The sequence below is a fragment of the Narcine bancroftii genome, chromosome 3 (genome assembly GCF_036971445.1).
Source record: "Narcine bancroftii isolate sNarBan1 chromosome 3, sNarBan1.hap1, whole genome shotgun sequence".
NCBI lineage: Eukaryota > Metazoa > Chordata > Chondrichthyes > Torpediniformes > Narcinidae > Narcine > Narcine bancroftii.
Genome location: NC_091471.1, coordinates 172,450,690 through 172,474,545, shown reverse-complemented (window position 1 = coordinate 172,474,545; position 23,856 = coordinate 172,450,690). Strand labels below are relative to the sequence as shown.

The window sequence follows — 23,856 nt, the reverse complement described above, 5'->3', positions numbered from 1 at the left end:
TCCACAATCCACAATGTTCCATACAGGGAAACCACACAATTCTCTGCAGTCCTCATATAACAGTTGGACATTGCCTTATTACCTGTCATTCTTGGGAAAGTTTTTCCTTTGACCACATCCTTCAAGCAGTTGTCAGCACAGAATGTCCTACAGACACTGAGGGATAAGAATTCAATGGATACTGTGGTTCCTGAGCAGACTATCCAGGACATCTAGCAGAATGCCTCATCACCAGTGCTCAAAAACAAGCACCAAGACTTGGCCTGTTGCCCCCCAGATTATTGAGGTGGTGTGGAGGCAGTCATCCACCTACCTCTTTTCAAAATCCAAATTTGAGTGTGAGAGGAGTCTTTGTCACGGTTCATCCCCAGCACCAGCGTGTCAGAGAACTCTCTGATTTACCATCCGTTCCTGGTGTTACAAAACTGCAGAATGAGCAGCAATAGACAATGAACCAGCAAGTGTTTAATTTTAAAACACTAATTTTACTTCTAACTCTTATAGTCTTAACTCTTAATATATCCTTAACACTAAATCTATTCCTAACTGTGTGTGTGTGTGTGTGTGTGTGTGTGTGTGTGTGTGTGTGTGTGTGTGTGTGTGTGTGTGTGTGTGAGAGAGAGATATACACAAACCAAAATCTAGAAAGTTACCTCAAACTTCAGTCTCTTAAATTCAGTGTTGAAGCTTTGGCCTTTGAAATTTGATGCCCAGAATTAATGATGAACTGATGGGAAGACTGGAGTTGTGGCTGCTACACATTCACAAGTTCTCCTTGTGTTGACTTTGAAGAAATGTCCATCCACATGAGCTGTGGTCATAATACTCCTGGTCCTTTTGTGAGACTTGAACTGGATGGCCTCCGCAAAGCTTGCAAGACAGTCTCTCCAAGCGACATTCACTGTTACTCACACTCAAAATGAAGCAATCTCACCAAGTGACCTTCACTGTTAGTCACAATCAAAATGAAGTACTTTGCTTCCCAAAAGAACCTCCTGGCAGAGGTCAATCTACTGTAAAGGTCCAGTCATTCACAGAGCATGCTTTGCTCTGAATTCTACAAAATGGCTGCCAAAAGAGCTGCCTTCTCTTCAGCAGTCAGAATGGTTCTCCCCTTGCAAAATCACAATGCCTTTGCAAATGTATCGAATCTGGAAAAGACTGTGACAAACTTTCCATCAGTTCTTCCAATGTATCAACTGTCGCTGGACTGTGACTTGCATTGTAATGGTTCTCGTGTGAAATGTTAAATGCTAACCATGACCATTCAGTTCCTCCTGTCTATACTATCCCTTACAGTGATAATCCATTTTTACTAAAACGGGAGCTCGTAATATTGGAGACACATGCAAAGATAGGTATCCAAAACTGATGGAAGTCCATCAACTCTGTGAAACACACCCTTTGGTCTGCCCAAAACTTGTTGGTTCAGTACACTGAGATGTCAGAGAGGGAATGCTGCCAACCGACACGTTCCAGGCTGCAGGAGGACATGCTGAGGGACGCACTGAGGATTGGCGCAGCCTATGTGTGGGTTTCGTAGGGAAGGACCTCGGCCTAGAGCCCTTCTGTAACTTAGTTACTGAGGGGCTGAGACCTGAGGGAGGAATAACAACAATGGGACACAAGGTAGCAAATTAGACAACGAATGTAACGATGAACAGAAAGGGAAGGTATGAATGTGAAAAGAATGCAGCTTTCCTTTGTGCAGAGTATTATTGTGAATAACGTTTTTTAAACAATTCTATTCATGGATACTGTCGAACCTGCACCTATTCTTTGTCCGCTCAAGGAGTCCAAGCATCTGCAGCCTTTATGTTTCTCTGCGGTCAGGTGGCAGTGCAGCGCGAGCGAACCGCGGCGTGGAGACGTGCGCGAATGATGCCGTGCGCGTGCGCGAATGACGCCGTGCGTGGAGTGCACGCACGTTCAATCCCGTCCGCTGGGGTCGCCATTTGTGGACGCGCTCGTCCCCGAGGCCGGAGAGTGCCATGTCGGTGGATTGGGTTCAGTCGGATGGCGTGTCCGGGGCCTCCGTATCCGGCTTTGTGTTCGGATCCCTAGCCTTCCAGCTGTGCAGTGTGGACTCGGACGCGGTGAGTACCGGGGGGCCGGGGCGCTCGACCTCTCTCAGGGGCGTTGCCGGAGTTGACGAGGTCCCGCACTGTGCCACCCGGCCCCGGCACCCTCTACTCGGACATCCCTGTGTCTCCATCCCTCCTCCTCAGGTCCGTTCCTGCACCCCAGCCCCATTCTCTAGAGATATTTTCCCCCACCCACTGCCTTGGGAATCTGCCCCACCACTAGAGGATCTCACCTGGGTCTTTACCCTGCTCGCTGGAGATCAGCACGCCCCAGGGGGACCACTTCCTGGAGTTCCTCCAGCTACTCTGCCTTGGGCCCATCAATAGGGAATCTTTCCTACCCCCACCCGCAGGAGATCACTCCTATCCTACTCCAGGGAATCTTTGTCGCTACCTAAACATCACCCATTTTTGCCCTGGGCAAAAATTTTTGCCCCTTCCTAGAGAATAGATGTCATCCCCTTCCATCTCCTCTCTGCACCCTTCATCCCTCCTCCTGGTATCTATTCATCCAACATCTGTTCCACCCCACTCCTCAAAGTTCCAATCTTCCAAACCTCTTCAATCCCTGAAGCCCACCCTCCTCCCCCCATCCACGCCTCCTTCTGAGATCATTTATCCTCTTTCTCCTCCAGTTCTGTGCTCCCCACTCTGACAATCCCCCATTCTCATTTCCCATTCCTCTTTTTCCTTTTTCTATCCACTCCATTACTACTTGAACTGTTTCATGCGATTAGTTCCAGCCATCTGTCTTTTTTAAATTAAATGGCACAATCGAAAACTGTTAAAGATTGAGGGCTAATAATTGGCTTGATGAGAATTCTGATCATTTCATGAAAAATGTTAAATTGTCACTAGATGGCATATGGAAATAAGGAAAAATAAAATGTGTAAATTGTTAATAAAGTTAGTTCCTTGAATGCTTTTGTGCAGTCATGATTCTTGAGCTGATTACATGTAGACTGGGTAGAATCAAGCTGAATTCTGTGTATAATTGTCTAACTTTTGGGTGCCTGGTATTTGCATTAAGAATGTTACACTGTCAACAACTTTGACAACAACTTCTGTGGTGCTCAATTCTGGACAGTTCATGGAATTGTGCCCAATGAGGAGCCTGGTTCATTATTTAGGAGTCAAAATACAGACATTGAGTGACACTTCCTTTGCATTCAAGATGTGGAGTATGTTGCTACTGAAGTGGGCAGAGAGTGTGGGTCAGAACTCACTGGGAGTAAGTAAACAACACAATGTCATGCAGGTTGAGGGAGAAGTTGAGATGATGGCATCCCACACTGGAAGATTAGAGGCCATTATGAGGGTGTCTGAAACATTGAGGAAAAAAAATAGAGATGGCTTTCTGCCAACAACCTGGTGACAGTGCGAGTCATAATCAAACCATTGGTGAAAGGAAGAAAACAATCTAGCTGTCAAAATTTGATTGGAGAAACCACATGGACTGCTCCAAGCAACTCGAGATGTTCTATATAAAAAAAAATGGTTCATGCTGCAGCATTCAAAGATCTGTTATTGTAAACTAACACAAATTTGAAACCTGCAATCAAAAGGTTGAGAAAATCTTAATAACCATCTCAATAGAATATTAGCCAAATGCTGCCGAATTAGGACAATTATTGTATAGAATGCATTTTATCTCCATTCTCTGAATGGGAGAACTAAATCAAAATTACACCTCGTTAGAGACCTTGCGTTCAGTACAGTGTGTTGAGTAACAGAGTAAAGAATACCAGTTTAGCTTCATGTGATGGCTTAAGATGATGTCCTATCGCAGTCAATTACCTTCTCAGGTTCTTCCAAAACGGTAATGTCATCAGCCAGGAAGTGAAACATGAAAGCCTGCAAATGCTGTGATTGTAGTAAAAACACACAGAATTGCTGGAGGAACCTGGCCAGTCTTGCAGTGTCCAGAGGAAATAACGGCATGTTCTTTGCTTATTCCTTGAAGAAGGGCTCAAGCCTGAAATGTCAGTAATATGTCTTTACCTCCAATGAACACTGCAAGACTGGCTGAGTTCCTCCAGCATTTCTGTATGTTTTTGTATCAGCCAAGGAACCACCATTGTAATATTTGTACCTTCTGAACATCCAAGTATTTGGTGTGCCTGAAAATAGGGCAATTACGTTCTTGTGCAGGTTGAAAAATAAAAGGCAAGAATGAAGGTCTCAGCAGCAATTACAAATGGAAGACAATTTGTAGCACAAGTAACCCAGATGTGTATGCACATTGTAGCAGATGACAAGATAAAATTGCTCAACTTTCACATACCCAAAGACAAGAACAGTCTTGTCATTGAGGGTTAAGGTAAATTTTCTGGTCCATAATAGACTGCTCAATAGACACATACTCAAAAATCTACATTAAAAATCTGATAATATTTTCCTCTACACTATTGGATGCCTTGGGCACTTGTACTAGAGAATATCAGGACAAGAAACTTCATAACAGATTGGGTTGGTTTTCATAGAGGATTAGTTAAAAGCCTTGGGGATGTCACTTGTAAGATAACTTGTGAAAGATTGAAACTAAATTTAAGAGACCAGGAATAAGAAGGTGTGAGTCTATCTAGAAGGCAAAGGGTAGGTACTCCTACCTTTTAATTATTCTTGGGAAATTTGAGCACCACAAGGAGCTAAGGAAGACACTGAACGATCCTTAAGGAAAACTGCTATTCTGGTAGGTGTAACTGACAGTCAACCTGAAGTTTGATCATTGTAATGGAGAATGGTGCTCCTATTGCTTGTCAGTCAAGGTCAGGACTCCGCTCAAGCCATCAAGGTGACCCTTGCGATTGGCCCACCTAAATCACAAGGTGCTGCAGTCCAGACAGCCCACCTGGACTCAGCCCTGACCTTCACCCAATTGGCCCAGGTGAATCACCTCGGCTGACCCCTGCACTTGGTTTCAAGCCAGTGGCCACAGCAGCCAATCGGGCCCAGCCTTCCCTGAGTGATTGGCCCCCCAATACTACCTGCAGAACTATAAAGGACCATGTGCCCCTTTGTTCTGCCTCTTTGGACTCCTCGTGGCACATATCACCTTTTGCACTGGGTTGGGGTGAGTCCTGAGGTTAGGCAGCAAAAGCCGTGTCCGTAGCGGTCAAGGGATGGGGCATGCAGTATCACCTTGATTCTGACTGTTGAATGTATGTATTTAAGTAATTTCTCCAGTTTCTGTCAATTTCTCCCTCGTTTTCCAAAGCGTACATTACCTCTTGCCTATTGTGTAAGTGTGTATAGATTTGTTTAGCATTTTGCCCTGTTTGCATCCCCAAAATAAGTGTGTGCTTTGTACTTCAACTTTGGCCTGGTTCTTAACCTGTGGGATCCTTACAACAATCATGCAGAAAACTGAAGGGCAAAGGAAATAAGTTCTGAAACTGGAAGAGTAGTTCACCATTTGGAGAGAACGTTGTTCAATATGATCTGCAAAGCAAAACCATTCCAGATAGCTTCAAAGATTTTTAAAGTAGCTGTTGACATTAGAATAAAATCACACAGAAATGCTGGCGTAACTCAGCCAGTCTCACAGCTTCCATTGGAGGCAAAGATATTCTTCTTCTTCTTTGGCTTGGCTTCGCGGACGAAGAGATATATTGCCAACGTTTTGGGCCTGAGCTCTTCTTCAAGGAATAAGTATTTTAAAAAGAAGGAAGGCATATGAATAAAAAAGACTGAAGACTAGCTGGGGAAGGAGTTCCAACTAGCAAAAGATGTTAATTGGAAATGATAAGAGATGAGAAATGATTTTGGCTCTGTGAAAGGAGACAGAGGAAATAGAGAAGAGAGGGAGGGAGACAGAACTGGGGGCAAGGCAATAGTGAGAAGAAGGTGGGGAGGGAGAGGTTTAACAGAAACCAGAAGGTCAATGTTAATGTTATCTGGTTGGAGAGTGCACAGAGAAAAGGTGAGGTGTTCCTCAAATTTGCAGAAATGCTGTGTTTGAAATAATTTACAGGTATCATTACAATAAGGGTAGTACACAGAGGTAAAAGGCATCACTGTTGCCCTTGGTTGCACCTCCATCATATTCTCCACTGCCTAGCTCAAAAACCTATTTTTGATACACAACCTCTACTCTTCAACTACAAATCCTTGCCATTACTTGGACCATAAACCTCTGGCCCTAACAGTGACTCATTCTCTCCTCCTGCCTTTACCATCTCTCTAGGTATTGTTGCAGTTACTTACATGTTGGTTGAGTCCACCTCTTGAGTACTGTGTATAGTATTTTTTTCAAGGAAGATTATTCATGTTTTGAAGCAGTTCAGTGAGGGTTTACTTGACTAATAACTGGAAAAGCCAGGTTATCTTGTGAGAGAAAATTGGGATAGGCTAGGTTGATGTCTGCTGTTTGGTATTTGGTGCTAATTGTTTGACAGTACAATGAAGTTAGATCTCAAAGTTTTATTTACGGTAAAATTTTGGGACACAAGTGTCACAGGAACTTACTTGAAATTGAGATTGTGAGTGGCCTTGATAAAGTTCATGGGGAAAAGATGTTTCTACCTGTTGGAGAATCTAGAACTAAGAATCCCTACTTCAAAAATTAATGGATTTTGGATTTATGAGAGGAGTTTCAGTTTTGTGGCCTGAAGGTCATGAGTCTTTGGAGCTCTATTCCTCAAAGAGCAAAGTGTTTGATTAATTTTAAGACCAAGTTGGATCAATAATTGATAAGCAAGGTACTAAAAGGTTTCCATGATTAAATGGGAATGCGTAGTTGAGGTTATAGTCAGATTAGCCATGATCCAGTAAACGGTGCTTTTAATTTGTATACAGGTAAACCCCGCTTTATGGATATTTGAATCACAAAAATTTGCTTGTATGAAGAAACCCATGTTCGCTTTTATGAAGAACTTAAAAATGAAAACCCATTATAAATCTACTTATACGAAAATTGCTTCCAATAGTAGTAAATGATAGGTGTATTGATATGATCCATCCTGGCCTCGCTATTCCCTAGATAAGAATTTTCCAAGAAATTGTTGAAATTTAGATCTGACCCTGTGTATTCTCCAGTTTTTATTGCCCAGCATTGGTGTCCAGGCCTTCAATTTATTATATTTTTCTGTTTATTGTGTGACGACCATCATGCCTACAGCTGGAAGTTGATCTGGTGAAGTAGGGTTACCAGTGAAAATTGGAAGGCAGGAGACTCATGGAAATATTTTCTTTTCGTCTTAACAGTGCTTAAGAGAGTGAGTGTTGTGTATGCACTCACACAATTAAGACTTGGAGACATGATGCTTTCTCATCCTTTACTTCTATTAGACTAACGTGGCTACTGACACACAGGGTTATATTTATATGAAAGGGTGGCATCATGATGTGGGTGGGCTTATACCCAACACTCTTCCCCTCCATGTGATAAATACTGGCTGGCCCCCTTTGAACTAATAAGATTACATCAGGCCCAGGACTACAGTGAGAATTAGAATACTACAAGTGAGTAATTATAATTATAAAAGGGAAAGTATTTAATAATGATCAGGGCACATAGTCCTAAAGTGTTCAGATGGTCTTCTTTCTCTTTTGGACCGCATCAGGGTGGTTTGCTGGGCCGGTCTTTGCTCGGGACCCACAGATAGACGAGTCGGCAACGATTGCCCATCTTTGCTGCCCTCCTGGCTGCATGTCTCAGTTACTGGACTCCTCATTGGACTCCTCGGCTCCATGACTGTTTCTGCACCCCCCCCCCCCAACTTGGCCTGAGGGGGTGGGATTGTCGGGGCAGGCCACGACTTGTCTCTTTCTACCTCCTCCAGCTCATGAGACAGTTCATGGACCTTAGTGTCAATCATTGCTTGTAATTGGTCAATGTGTGGCTTCAACAATCGGTCCCCACTAGAACAGAGTTTGAGCATGTGCTCAATTTTTGTAAGGTTACTCCTACCACCCATGGGTCTTTTATATTGTCTATAATCTTGTTCCAGAACACTCACACCCACTTCCAATGTTCTAGGTGAGGTTTGTTGTTTTTTGCAATCGGAGACCTAGATCTGGTTGAACTATGGACAACCTGGTCCGCAGGTTGTGGCCAAACATTAGTTATGCTGGGGTGCATTTTGTGGTAGAATGTGGCGTGTTTCTGTATCCCAATAGGAAATCTGCGATTTTGTGTGTCCAGGTGGCAGTTAGAAGTTTCATGGTTTTCATTGCTTTTTTGAATGTTTGTACAAAACGTTCTGCCTTCCCTTTAGTACTTGCGTGATAGGATGCAGACAAAATATGTATGATATTGTTGTCGTGCATAAATTTAAAAAAAAAATTGATATAAATTGGGGCCCATTGCCCATAACTAATTCATGAGTTAATCCGTATGTGGCAAAAATAGCTCATCAATCGTGGGATCTGCTTTTCAGCTGTGAAACTACTGGCCATTTGGAGTGTGCATCCACAGCTATTAGGAAAATCTCACCCATGAATGGTCCAGCGAAGACTACATGAATCTGATGCCAGGGTTTGGATGGTGTTACGAGCCCAAAGGACCCCAAAACCCAAAAGCAATAGATATTCACCACAATAAGTAGTTACTTAAACAAAAGTTGTTTTTAATTATCTTTAAACATGAAAACAGAATCAAACTTTAACATCATTATTAACTAACCCAACTTAACCCCCTTCTAATTCTAAGCGCACATGTATGTCATGTGTGTGTACATTTAAGACAAGTTCTTTGATTCACAGTTCAATCTCACTTCCCATTCTTCCAAATTCTCTGGCTGCAGGCAATTCTTATTCTGTGCACAGAATTTAGCATGTATAAAGTTCACCAGGCTTTGGTGTTCGAAAGGTAAATGGTTACCGCTCAGGAAAGTTCTTGTATGTTTACAGAGAGAGATGTGTTGTTCCAGGATTTCCACAACTGAGGTACCACCATTAGTCACCTCAATGTCTTGCTGATGAAACTTTCCCCATCAGGGTTCTCCAGATGATAACCTCTTTCTTTCAGGTTATCACAGAGTTTCTTTCTGTTCCGCTTATTCCAAGAGAAACATCAGACAGATAGCACTTCCAGCCATCCACCACTCTGGAGACTCTGTTTCACAACAAGCTTCTTCTGCTTGTTACAGCTTTTCTGTGTCACACTCTGTCAAATACTCCCTTCTCTTTCTCTCTCTCTCTCTCTCTCTCTCTCTGATTCAAATTGCCAGCAGCATGTCCTTTTCTCTCTCTCTCTCACTTGCAAAACCCCTGACTTTCTCCAGCAAACAATAGGAGTTAGTCTTCTAGTCCATCTGTTGTTTTAGGTAAACAATAACCTCTGAATGAGCACTTTGCAGAGAGGTCAAAAGCCTTGCATAAAGGTCCAAAACCGACAACCTGGCTCTGGTTGTTCTTCAAGACAATAGTCCATTCATTTCATGACATAATTTCAATTAGTACTTGTGAATTGTGCATAGCATTCTCCATAGTTTCTGTAAAGTCACTGAATATGAATTCTTCAGTATTTCAAATAAGATCTGTTTTAAAGTGTGTACATATAACCTACTCTAATTTTTACCAATTTATCTCCCAAAAACATTCTGAAATATTCCATTACAATGGCCATTTCCATGGGTTAGCTTCGGCTTGTGGCATTTTTGGTTGCATTGACTGACATACTTTGCATTCTCTTACCATTGTTTCAATGTCTCTGTATATGGAGGGCCACCAGACGTGCATTCAGGCCAGTGCCTTCATTCGTACCATTCCTGGATAGTTGTGGTATAGTTCTAATAATATGGTAGATTGCCATTTGGCTGGAATAATTGAACAGGTACCCCATAGTAAACATCCTTCTTTGACTGATAGTTCATGGCAGCGAGTGTTGTAAGGTTTTAGATCTTCTGGAATTACTTCAGATTCGGGCCACCCATTAAGGGTGAAGTATAAAATCTTGCTTAATGTTGCCTCTTTTCAGGTTTCCTTTTCGATCATCTGGGCTGTAATGGGCAGTTGTTGAAGTTGTTCTTGTTTGTTGGCTGCTGCTTCTGCTGTCCATTTAATAATTTCTTCTCGTTGTTCTGTGTCTCGGGTAGCGGCATGCATGGTGAGGCATCTGCATGGCTGTTGAGTGTTCCTGGTTTATGTCTTATATCATAGTTATACACCTCTAGTAGCATGGCCCATCTTTGAATTCTGGCTGCAGCTAATACTGGTATACCTTTGTGTGGCCCCAAGATTAAGCTAAGAGGCTTGTTGTCTGTGATCAATATCCTTAAGGATATTGGTGGAATTTTTTTTAAACCAACAATTATTGCCATTCCTCTTTTTCTAGTCAGGCACAATTGTGTTCACTTGTGCTTAATGTTTGAGAAGCATATGCTACTAGTTGCTCATCTTTTTCTGTGATTTGGGATAGTACTGCTCCTAGTCCCACTGGTGAAGCATCCATGGCTAGTGTAACTTCTTTACTAGGGTCGTAGTGGATCAGCACCTTACTTGTTGACGTTAGTATTTCTTTTAGTTGATTGTGTTCTTAGTTTCTGTGTTCCAATAGCATGTTTGATCTTTATTGAGTAATTGGTTCAGCGGGCTGCATAGTGTCGACCTATTAGGGATATGTTTTCGGTACTGATTAAGAAGGACTGTAATTCCGATTTGATGGTTGGGTGTGTGGCTTTGCGAATGGCTTCTGTTCCTGCTAGATTCATTCGCACCCACGTTGTCGATTGTAAACCCAAGATATGTTACTGATGGGCGCATGAAGACACATTTGTCCTTTCGTAATCGTATATTAGCTTGTTATAGTCTGGTTAAAACCTTTTCAAGGTTTTGTAAGTGTTCACTGTTGTTTTGGCCCATGATAATGATGTCATTTAGGTCACACCCAACTGAGAGTCCATGTAGTAATTTGTCCATTGTTGCGAAATTCTATAAGGCATGCATGTTTAGGTGAATAGTTCCAGATGGGTATTGATTGTCAAGTATTCCCTTGATTTTTTTTGTCCAATTCTATCTAGTTTTCTGAATTTTTTTGCTCTCTGTTTAGTGCTTGGAACAATTCTTCTGCCTTGGGCATTAGGTGTTTGGGTATTTTCAGTGATGGATTAATGGTGACTTATTAATCGCCACAAATGTGAATCTCACCATTTGCTTTTCATACGGTACAATAGGCTCTGCCCAATTGCTGCATTGTATTGGTTCTAATATGCTTTCATGTTTTAATCTGTTTAATTCAGCCTCAATTTTTCCTTTCATTGCAAATGGGACTGTTCTGGCTTTGAAGAATTTTAGTACTGTGTTATCTTTTAATTGCAGTTTGGCTTGAACACCTTTGATTTTCCCCAATTCTTGTTGGTCGAGTGGCTAGGAGGTGTCTGTGTGGTTTACATTCAGTATTGAACTGATTTCCAGGCAGTCTAGGAGAATGTGTTGTAGCCAGTTTCTTCCAAAAAGTGCTGGTCCATGGAATGATTGCTGTTGTTGGTATTGTACTTGGACCATACATTTTCCAAACACATTGATTCTGTCTCCTGTAACAGATCTTAGAGTTATTTCAGTTGTTTTTAACCAGGAGGTGTGGTAGCAAACTTTCCTTTACATGTAACGGCATTAGGGACACCTCTGCCCCTGTGTCTAACTCCACCTTCAAGGGGTATCTCTTTATTTTTAGCTGTATAAAGATTGCAGTGTTTCCTCCATTTATTTCTTGAATGTGCAATATCTCAGGAACTGAAATTTCAGGAGCTTGAATGCTCCGCCAGTCAAGGTCAGTCGGACTGTTATCAATATCGTTGCTGGGTTGCCTCACTCTCTCTGCAATTGTTTTGACTTTAGCTGCCTGTTTATTTGCAGGCTACTTGCACTTTAGAAGTGAACATTTAGCTTTGATATGTCCTTTGGTTTTGCAATGGTTACATTTAAAATTTTTGAAGAAACAGTTTTCTGGTCAGTGGTTGTATTTCCCACAATGGAAGCATTGTTGGCAGAAAGACCTCCCGACCAGTAGGTCTGGTTGACCCACATCCAAGTTCTTATCTGCCATTTAAGAGCTGCAGGCAACCCTGTATGCAATATGTCATGTAACGTCTTCATCCATTGCTAATAATTTTTGCCTTGCTTGGCAACTTGCCAGCCCCGTCACTTATCTGTCTCGCAGTGTCTGATTTAGAAACTGCTCGAAATGACAGTGCTACACCAGTTTGCGCAACGATGCCAGGTATTCACTTACTGTCTCTCCTGAACCTTGTCTCCTTTCATAGAATTGTTGCCTTTCTGCCATAACTGGTGGTTTGGGGCTTAAATGGTTCCTTCGAGCTGTGCATAATTCGTTGAATGTCTTCGTCCCTGGATCCTCCGGGGCCAACAAGTTCTTAAAGAGGTCGAATGTTTTGCTGCCCACTTTCTTTGGCTTGGCTTCGCGGACGAAGATTTATGGAGGGGGTAAAAAGTCCACGTCAGCTTCAGGCTCGTTTGTGGCTGACAAGTCCGATGCGGGACAGGCAGACACGATTGCAGCGGTTGCAGGGGAAAATTGGTTGGTTGGGGTTGGGTGTTGGGTTTTTCCTCCTTTGCCTTTTGTCAGTGAGGTGGGCTCTGCAGTCTACTTCAAAGGAGGTTGCTGCCCGCCAAACTGTGAGGCGCCAAGATGCACGGTTTGAGGCGTTATCAGCCCACTGGCGGTGGTCAATGTGGCAGGCACCAAGAGATTTCTTTAGGCAGTCCTTGTACCTTTTCTTTGGTGCACCTCTGTCACGGTGGCCAGTGGAGAGCTCGCCATATAACACGATCTTGGGAAGGCGATGGTCCTCCATTCTGGAGACATGACCCATCCAGCGCAGCTGGATCTTCAGCAGCGTGGACTCGATGCTGTCGACCTCTGCCATCTCGAGTACTTCGACGTTAGGGATGAAAGCGCTCCAATGGATGTTGAGGATGGAGCGGAGACAACGCTGGTGGAAGCGTTCTAGGAGCCATAGGTGGTGCCGGTAGAGGACCCATGATTCAGAGCCGAACAGGAGTGTGGGTATGACAACGGCTCTGTATACGCTTATCTTTGTGAGGTTTTTCAGTTGGTTGTTTTTCCAGACTCTTTTGTGTAGTCTTCCAAAGGCGCTATTTGCCTTGGCGAGTCTGTTGTCTATCTGAGGAAGAAGGCGGTTTACTGGACCTTCCACAATATTGTGGGCCACACAGTAGTGGTTAAACCATTCTATGTAGTTATCCCAACTTTCTTCTACTTCATTGAATTCCCCGAAATTTCCCTCCGCTTTCACCTTGATGTTTTGGCGGGAATTTGTTGGGGTTGTTCGGTAGTCAGTTTTTTTACCTTTCTTCTGTTGTTTTCCTTCTCACATTTGGTGCATGGAGTATGTGTAGGGTTCGTTTCGTTCCTCGTCGCACTATTATGTATGCACTCACACAATTAAGACTCGGAGACGTGATGCTTTCTTGTCCTTTACTTCTTTTAGACTAACAGGGCTATTGACACACAGGGTTATGTATATGGAAGGGTGACATCATGACGTGGGGGTCATGATGTCCATCAGAGGGTGGGCTTGTACCCAACAGGAATTCAGAGATATTTTGAAGAAAATGAAACAATCGTCAGTTGGTAAGGGACAAAATTTAACCAGAAGAGCTTTGGAGTACAGTTCCCACCATCTTGCTGTCCTCATTATTCCCTAATGTTTGTATGACATACCAGTATATGGTGCTAATTGTTTGACAGTACAATACAGTTGGATCTCAAAGTATTTGGTTTACTGTAAATCACTTTGGTACATCTAAAGGCATTGAATGGAATATGCAATTATGTTTTTATTTTTCTTTGTACCAACCCTGTTTAAAGACTTTGTGTTCATTAGAAATTTATTTAGGACGATTAAGCAGTTATTTTGTCACTTTACATCCACTAAAATTTGGCCTGCAGCATTATAAGTGGTGTAGGCATTTTGAAATTGATAAGGTAGGTCGCCTGGACGTCTCCCCCGACTGTGGTCCCCCAGCCGCCGGTCCCTCGGCCGCCTCCCCCAACCACCGGTCCCCACTTGTCGGATCTTGGTGCTTTCCAGATTTTAGATGTCCGGATAAAGGACATTTTGATTATTTGAATTTGTAAATAGGATTGCAATTAAGGTTGTAGTCAAGAATGAACTCCCGATCTTCCACATGCTTTAGATGGAGATTGAAACCAAGAACTTTTTGTTGAACAAAAATACTTGTATCGTTTTAGCTATTGTGCTTGGATTAATTGATAGAGAGATTGAGAAATATGCCAGTGTCCTCAGAAGATGCAGTGGTGGTGAAAAATGGCATGCTCTCTGAAAGAACATGAGTGACTGAATACAATGTGCATTGCTCTACTGAATAGCACAGTTGTGCTGCTTACATTCTCTTTTGTCTTTAATAATATGTGCTACATTGAAACAAAGACGTACTTTAATAGAAGACTAATGAAATCCATCTTTTGTTTTTCTTCAACAGGAGGGGTTTCTTCTTGGTGAAATTAAAGCTGAAGCAAAAAACAGTATTACAGATTTTCAGATGGATGATGTTGAGTTAGTCTATACTATAGGTAAGTTACTTCATCTATAGTGTGAACTCCCTTGAATGAGTTTTTTTTAACTTTCAGAAAGTATGTAAATCCTGCAACTATAATTCATTGCATTTTAATGTGATTTTTTTTATTATTTTTTTTAAAATGTGGTACTTTGACCAGAGGCATACTAGAATCCAAATATGCTAAATATGAATGCAAGTGTACTTACAAGTCCATTGAAGAGGAAACTAAGCCATGTGGCTTGACTTAAATAATTCCATAATTAAGTTTCCCTGATGACTTAATGGGTAAGTGCACAATGTAAATACAGATTGTTGTTCTTTACAGAATTAACTGACCTCATCTGGGTACTGTATGAATCCTACTAGTGCTATCAATGTTTCTTTGTCTGTATTGCCAGATTATGTGCCTTTCATCATTTCTGAACTGGCATAGAATCTAACTGTTGACATCTACGCATAGGCTCGATATCTGTAATCATCCAAGGACAGGATCAAGATGGTATCCAAAGATATTGGGAGATCTGATGGAAATTAAAATCAAAGAAAAGATTCAAAGGTGGTTCAATGATAAACAAATTCAGAGAGCAAATCCCACAATCGGGCATGGAACAGTGCCAGAAGTGAAGAAATATAAATTGGGATGGGCAAGAGTCAGAATTGGAAGAAGATCTTGGAGGGAGCAAACAAGGATGAAAGGAATGGTGTGTGAGGCCATGGGAAGAATTTGTAAACAAAGGCTCGGTATTGGCGATGTAGCTAGCTTGGAAGACTGGAGTTCAATGAGCTTTTGTTGGAGGAGATTTAGATGAGGTGGGTGGAAGTGGAGTTACAGCCGCCAGCCTAACTAATATTGATGAAAGCTATCAATGAGTTTTGATTTTGTTTAACTCACAATGGAGAGCTAAAAAGAAATGGCATTTCTCTTTTATATTTGTCTTGTATTAAACGCAAATCTGATATTATTGATCATATGAAATACTTCTCATGGTGAATATTTTTATCGCAATTAATTATTTTACTAAACGTTTGACATTTCTGAGCCTTGTGCTTGAGGGGGAATGTATATTTTTGTGGCTCTTTTAAGCAAAAATAAATTTAAACGGAAAAGATTGAAGGAGGACTTGATTGAAGCAAATAACATCTTGAATTGTCTCTTCAGCATGTATCTAGAAAGAATCCAAGATGGTAATAAGGAAAATTTTTCTCTGTGGTTAATAAAATTTTTGAACTCTTACATGGGATGCAAAGTTTATACCCTTTTGGGGTAAAGGTAGATGGATGATAATTAAGAGGAAGATTGGAATTTTGAGGCAAATTTAATAAATGATGGGGAAGGTTTGAGAGGTCCTAGTGGCCTCCTGATTTGCATGTTCACGTGCATGTCAGTTCACATGAAGGTTATGTTGCTTATGAATATTTGTAGACAGTTTTTCCTCCTTCCTTTTAAGGGAAGTTGTGTGAATTTGAAATTGTGTACCACCTTGCTGTTATCAGTAATATTGAATGAACCTCGTATTCGTAAAATTATGTTGTCTTGATTTAACTGAACTTTTGTTGTTATACTGTATCTCAGTAAATGTGACAATAAATAATTAATTTCAAATCTCCATACTATGTCAATGGTTTCCATTAAGTCACAAACATTTTGGGTCCACTTTTCATGTTTTTGTGGTTTAGTTGTGATTTTACTCTCACAGATGGGCAATGATTAAAGAGTAGACCTTCTATAATACTAACATTTGAGCATATTTATCTATTGTGACTTTTTCATTTAATTAATGCTAATGTTCTTTTCAAAGAAAAGGTTTGGAACACCAAAACCACCAAAGGGTTCTCTGTAATGTATGTGGTGTAATTTGCTGGTATTAATTGAGCTCCCTCATAATACAACTGTGAATGGCCTTGAAAGGGTAAAGGAAGCAATTCTGGAAATGAATACATGAATCCCCTCTGATCTTAATGTACAATTTCCCTCCTGGAAGTTGGTATTACATGTGAAAATAATTATTCCCCTCTGAACTTTGATGTGTATTTTTCCCCTCTAGATATACAGAAACATATTCCATGTTACTGGCTATTCAGGTACGTGAGCTCAGTTGATAGCTACTCTCACTCCTAAGAATTTTACAACTTTCGATTCCAGTGGGAATTGCTGAGTCAGTTTTCACTTGATTCTTGCATAAAAGGTTATTGGAAACACTACTCCTTCTATGTTTTATGTTTAAGTTTATTTGTAATTTCAGGCTGAGTCTGTGGAGAGTTCTTGTACTTCATGAGTAAATGAATTCTCTACTCTGGAAACAGCTTGTTATTTGAATACATCATTGTGTTCTGAAACAGGAAATCCTGAAAACTGGATAATTTCCATTTAGTATTGTTTCATTTCTGAAATAAAATTAATAATTTGAACTCTGACAGTAAAGGTTAATCTCAGATCAAGAAAATTCTTGGGGCTTTGGTAGAGTTTGTGTTAATATTCTTGCATATCAAGGTAAGGTGTCAGTGGAGGCAGAGAATTTGAGAGAATGAGGTAAAAGATAGGAAAGTCATTCTCTGTTCCTCTTATACTGTTACTTAAAATGAAACAATTTTTCTCAAACTTTACTTGGAAGAATATATCTGGGTTGCCATGAAGTCATTATGTTAACTTAAGGTACTCAAGAGCTGTGGAGAGCAGGGAGAAAAGTGGAATTAGGGCCAAGATTGGATCACATTGAATAGCACAGCAGCTGGAGGATCCAAAAGGCCTTTTAATATTCTTTGTACATATCTTTGGGTTTCATGTTGACACACAGAATGTCAGAAAGTTAGTGAACATCTTTTGTTTTTGCAATAATTTGACAGCTTTAATTATTTAGTGTCAGGTTTGCTGAATTCAGTTTTTCAGCTTTCCATGGTTTAAAAAAAACCTGTAAGCTTTAGGTTTGTGATCCAATTCCATTCCTCAGCATTCCAATATCTGTGACTGTTAGATGGAGAAAATTAAGAGTCTGTCCATGTTTATTGTAACGTGCTTAAAACTGGACATCAGCAACATGAAGCCTACTACCACTTGTGGTAAAGAGATTGTAAAGAAGGTATTGGTGCAACTTTCAAAAGGATCTTCTTGATTTTAAAAAAAAGTTACCAAATCTTGACAACAGAATGTACTAATTACAGACATAATTTCAAGAAATGCTGTCCTGTCCGTGTGTGACCTGTGTTCCAATTGTCCTATTCCTTATTAATCCAACTATTTACCCACTTACTGAATTACTTCAACCTGCAGGTATGAAGATCTGTTTGCCCACTAATGGGTGTTACAGTCACATTGGTGTGCCAAATCTGTTATTATGGAAAGTAGTGGATTATCAAACAATCTGTCCCAATATTGTAAGTGAGGGCATGGTTCCAAGATAGGATATAAAATCATAGTTGGAAAGCAGAAGCCAAGACTTGTATCATTCTGTGAATTAAAATCATATTGCTAATGTTCTGTATGTGTTTTACAGTTTTTACAATACTGCTGGTGAAGTGGATGAGACGAAGTTGCAGAAAATATTGATAAATCAGGAAAAGGTATTGTCAAGAGCAACAACAAGAAGCAAATAAAAAGTTAGAACTGACTGACCTTTGTTGATGGTGGAAATATATTTTCTTTTAAGAATTTTCTGATAATACAGCAGGTAACACCATCAGGGTGATGTTTTGAAAAAGTGTAATATGAAGTTCCAATTTAATTTTTAGACTGATTTACTATGACAAGTGCTGAAGGAATTGCAATGAAATGATAGCTGTGAATTCTAATACTGATGGTTTTCTATTTAGAGCAACACTAGCCACCTCTCCCAGTGGTGTTGGATATGGCAACAATAATACCAGGTTCTAAAATACCATTTAGTTGTACGGTAATGAACGGTGGGTTCATAATTCCAGAAAGCTGTTTTCATCAACCATTTTTAAGTAGCATGCAATGTGAATCAAATTTCTTTGCAACCAGTCTAAGCTTGAAATGGCCAAACTTGTTTTGCTCAGGAATAGATGAAGGACTATATTTGTTAGTGGCAATTTGTTGGATCAACCTATCTTTAAAAGCAAAAACTCACAACATTCAGAACAAAATAAAAAAGGATGCTTTAGATAACCTGGAGGAAGCTGTCTTGTTGAGAGCAGTTGTAGAAGGGGACAGAGAAAGGCTACAGTAAATGGCAGAACCCTTGGGAGATTGATGTACAGAGGGATCTTGAAGTGCAAGTCCATTTCTCCCTGAAGATGGTACACAAGTAGATAGTGGTGGTAAAGAAGGAATACGGCATTCTTGCCTTCATTGTTCATGGCATTGTGTAGAAAAAATTACACCTGTATAAAAAAATTTTTTGTTGGTCCATCCAAATATGGATTGTGTGCAATTTTAGCTGTCATATTACAGGAAGGTTGTTGAGGCTTTGGTGATGGTTCATCATTATGTTGCCTGGAATAGAGAATATTAACTACAAAGAAAGGTAGAGTGTTGAAGGCTGAAGAGTGTTCTGATAGAAAATACAGAAAATTTTGAGAGGTGTTGATAGTCTTTTTCCCATGATGGAAATGTTAAATACTAAAGGGAATGGATAAAGGTGAGGGGGAAAGCTTAAGGGTGATTTATGGCAGGTTTTCATAAAGTGGTGCCTAGAAGACATCCCAGGGCAGGTGGTGGAAGAGGACATAATAGATGGATTTGGACAGGCAAGGATTAGAGGCAGTTTAATTTGGCATCATGGTTGGAACACCCATGGTGGATAGAAGGGGCTGTTCCTGTCTGTATGTTTCCATATTTATGTTCATGTTCTTAAATGGGAGAAGTTTCTAAAGAGCTTTTGATTGTTCATGGATCCAGAGCACAAGACAGCCAGAGGCATGGTACTGAACAGCACCCAACATCTCAAAGACTAGAGAGTTTGCAAAAGTTACAATGGAGTAGAAGAGTTTTACTTCATGACAGACATTGGAGTTGACCTGGCAGAGTTGACTATTATGTTTTGGTCCCAAAATGAGGAAGATTTTAATAGTTTGAACAAGGTTATGGTTATTAGCTGCTATTAAGAGTTTAAATTATGATCTGTTGAATTGTACTGTGTTTGTGTATGTTGTGCAATATGTGTGCAGGTACTTTTGGCTGACTTGCATAGAGTCAGCTAACTGTCAGGTCATGTGTATTCATGGCACAAGCTTAGTATTCATAGCTTATTTGCTGAAACCCTTAAATTTCAAGTAATGTTGGTCTTCCAGACTGTCCCACCTTTTTTTTAACCTGGATCTAGATCTAAATCTACTTATACTTTTTCCCCCTTAGAATATTATTGGTTGGTATAAGTTCAGACGTAACACAAATCAGACCATGACATTCCGAGAACGTCTCCTTCACAGGACCCTTCAGAAGCATCTGAAAAACCAACAGTTGGTGTTCTTTCTCCTTACAACCAAGTTAAGCAGAGAGAATGGTTCCACTCACAATCTGGAGTATACATTGTATAAACCACTAGAAAGGTGAGTTTCTCACATTCCTTTAAGCAGTCTGGTCAGCAGGTGAAAGTTTGTGAAATATTTTTGTTGTTCTTTTTTTAATATTTGTAACTAATCTTTATTTTTATTTCCCAATTATAGTTTTGTTCAGCCAATACCTGTTTCTGTAACCAATCTAGGAATGTCTGAACAACAAGACTACAAAACATTCTCTGGGCCAAGTACTGCTGGGGGCTATTGTCGAGCAATGAAGAAGCACAGGTAGAAATTTCAGTTGGATTTCCCTCTATTCCCTCTATGCGGCTTTCACTGGACCATAAACTGAATTGTTATGAATGTTCCAACTACCTTGTCCTTTTTTGGGGGTTAGGGCTAGGAATAGAGAGTGAAGAGATACAGAGACTCTTATGCTTGCTAATGAGAATAAATTCTGTATAGGTTCTGATTAACAGGTACTGCACTCAAAGGCTTTTTTCTTGTTTTGAACCTAAAGGGTGTATGGACATTAGCAGTTTCTTTTATCAGCCATTGGTAAACCTGAAGTTCATTTGCTGCCACCTGCTGGATAAACATCATTCTGACATTTTAAAGATTTGCATTTACCAAGTAACTTAATTGTTTTGAAAAGTTGAAATCTGATGATATTACCTGGTTTAAGTCAACAGAAAGTGATTCCATGAGTAATGTATTGGATTACTGAGAGCAGGCGGGAATGTGGAATCAAAATCAGCCAGGCAGGGTTCAGGGGTCAAGTGACCTACTCCTTTTGTCCATTTATGAGCAAATTTGTAGAGTTCGAAGTTTATTCAAAGTTATAAAAACACATTTGATTATTTGGCTAATTTAAATCTTAATTCCTGTTACAATTTTTCTTGAAAAAAATAAGATCCATGAAACTTTCCATACATTAAAAAAATCAGCCAAGTTTGTTTAAAAATTGGAGATTTTGAAGGAATTCCACAGTTTAAAAGCAGCTGGGGTATTGTTCCACATCAAGTAACTGCTTCAAGCAGTCACCAATAGTTGAACTGCGAGTTGCCAACCAGCAGAATGTTTAGTAGAAGATTACATTTGTTTTCGATTGCATTTCTCACCAACTGTTTGTATAGAGGTGAGTGAATGTTAAAACAAAGGTCACATAATCATAATGTGTTACTTAACTGTTTTATATAAAAGGAATAATAAAGTAATCTATAAAACTTTGTAACTGGTCCAGCTTACAAAATAGTGTTATCCTGTTGCATTACAAGCAGATTTCAATCTTGTGTGTGGGGGAGGGGGAATTACAGCACAGAATGTATGGTAACTAGAAATGGCTATGGTTCAGAGTCCTTTTCAGAACCTCAGAAATAGGAGAAGGTCCTCCTTGCATCTGCTTTGCCATTCCATAACTTAGTGGGAAAGAAAGTTCCACTTGATTTCCTCAATCTCAGATTCGCATGTTGAAAAGCAAAATACTGAGGGTGCTATAAATTTGAAGCAAAACAGTAAATGCTCTGGTATTGCTCAGCAGATTGGTAGCATCTGTGGAAAGAGAGAGAGAGAGAAACAGAGTTAACACTTCAAGTAACCATTCATCAGTAATCAAACCCCCTGTTTCTGCACATCCCTGCAAGAGAATGCATTATCTTTATATTTACTTTGTCTAGCCCTGAAAGGATTTTGAAATTCTATACTTCATATGCCCCTTCTGCTAAATCACTCCTTGGAACAATTCCCCATCACAGCAATTGTTCTGGTGACTATCATTACACTCCCTCTATTGCCAGCCTATCCTTCTTCGGGTAGGGAGACCTGGAGGCCACACCTGTAGAGGATTTTCAGATGGGGATTCACTGAGTCCGAGACAATTGTGGCAAAATGTTTTGTGTTCAACTCCTTTTATAAACATATTGTTTTCCCCTAAATGCATGCTGCACCTTCCATTGCTTTATATATCGTGATACCCAGGTCCCTCTGAACATTTGGATCTCACAAATGTAAAATACACTGCTTTACCATTTTTTTTCTACCTAAGTGAGTAATCACAGATCCTTCTACGTCAGGAAATGTCTGTTGCAGTTTTAGAGTTTGGAAACACAGAGTCCATCTATTTCCATTCCTTGGCGACTGAATTTTAATAGGCATGCAAATAATTTATCTTTCTTGTCTTTTTCATATATTGCAATAATTTTAATTATTGCAACCATGCCATCATTTATAAGTAGTCAAATAGCTCTTCAGTGAATTTTAATTCCTTTTATTGAAGTTCTGAGATAATAAAATGATGATGAAGCTTTAATTTCTTAAGCAGCCAGACATGAACAAACTGCTTGATACTTTTAACATAGATTATTTAAAAATTGTTAAATATATTTGCAATTGAATATACTAAAGCACAACAGGAAAAATAAAGATCATATTAAACCCAAGGAAAATTCTAAAGTTGCTAGAAAAGTTTGCGAATGATACAAAACTTGGTGAGAACGCAAGTAGGGTGTGAAAAAGATTTCAAGGAAACAAGGATAGCTGTGTGAGTGAACAGCAGCATGGCAAATAGAGTACATTGGGGAAAATGTGAGGTTATTCATTTCCATGGAATATAACAGAAATACAGATTTTTTTTTTAAATGGTGACAGTTTGGAAAGTGTTTATGCTGAAGGGAAACTAACTGGCTGTTTGTGCACATAAATCACAGCCAATATGCAGGGGTGATTAACTATTAGGAAAGCAAGTAGGGCAATGGCCTTTATTTATTGCAAGTGGATTTGAGTGCAAGAGTAAAGAAGTCTTGCTACATTTTAAATAGTGCCTTGAAAAGACCAGTCGTGGAATATTATGCACAATTTTGATCTCCTACTTAAAAGATAGAAAGTGTGCACCAAAGATTCACCAGATTGGTTCCTAGGATGGCTGGCCACTTCTACAAGTTTGAAAGATTGATACGTGACCTCCTAGAAATGTGTAAAGTTCATGTAGGACTTGACAAGGTAAATTTGGGGATGGCCTCACTCCTATTTATATTCATACAATAGAAAATATTACCGTATTAAGCTTGCAGAAAATAAATTTGATTATACACATTTTAAATTTAAATTGTAAATCTTGCAATGAAGATTCATAAAAGTGAAACTTCATACACAGTTGAAGTGAGAAACAAATGGAGATTTACCTGTCAAGTCTTGTAATATAGTTGATGGTAGGTTGGTTAATGGTTCCATATTAAAGAAATGGCAGCAATAGTAGTGAAATTGCCTTAACTTCAAAGTAAGCTTAAATAAGCTAAAACTGAATAAGTGAGTTCCCTGAATTTACATCATTTAGCACTGAACCAAACATGGGGATGATTCAAATAAAACACAAAACATTGGTTTGTTTAAAGTAAAATGGCACATGAATAAAAGTTACTCAGTAAGGATATATTTAATGCTAAGATTTATCATTTAAAAAATATATATCCTGATGGATCAACAGGATAGTGGATAAATGAATTGTCTGTTGTAATAAATTAATTTGATACATTACAATAGCTAGATTAGTCAAATGATTTCATGCAGAGAATTTATTGGATTATTCAAGGAATTGAGAATACTGATTAGTGTTGATACAAGTTGTCTGTTGCTTCACAATTCAAGATGGATTTGCGAGATGTGGAATTTTAAACATTTTTTTGGGTTTAGTGGAGATTTCATACTAATATACATTAAGATGTTCTTATTGATTTTAAACTTAGTGCACAAGGTTTTGATTAATATTTTAAAATCCAAATTATAACCATAAACTGGAACCAAACAAAATGGTAAA

The 23,856-nt window shown here is 39.7% G+C and overlaps 1 protein-coding gene across 1 annotated transcript in view; it reads left to right on the top strand.

Annotated features, from left to right (window-relative positions):
- Positions 1–1,939: 1,939 nt before the first annotated feature.
- abraxas1 (abraxas 1, BRCA1 A complex subunit) overlaps positions 1,940–23,856 on the top strand; it is a 28,501-nt gene continuing 6,584 nt past the window's right edge. The window contains exons 1-6 of the mRNA XM_069925855.1: positions 1,940–2,096; positions 14,514–14,604; positions 16,637–16,673; positions 18,083–18,149; positions 19,903–20,096; positions 20,214–20,333. Coding sequence (XP_069781956.1) covers positions 1,992–2,096; positions 14,514–14,604; positions 16,637–16,673; positions 18,083–18,149; positions 19,903–20,096; positions 20,214–20,333 — 614 coding nt within the window. The 5' untranslated portion in view covers positions 1,940–1,991. The remainder of the gene's footprint in view (positions 2,097–14,513; positions 14,605–16,636; positions 16,674–18,082; positions 18,150–19,902; positions 20,097–20,213; positions 20,334–23,856) is intronic.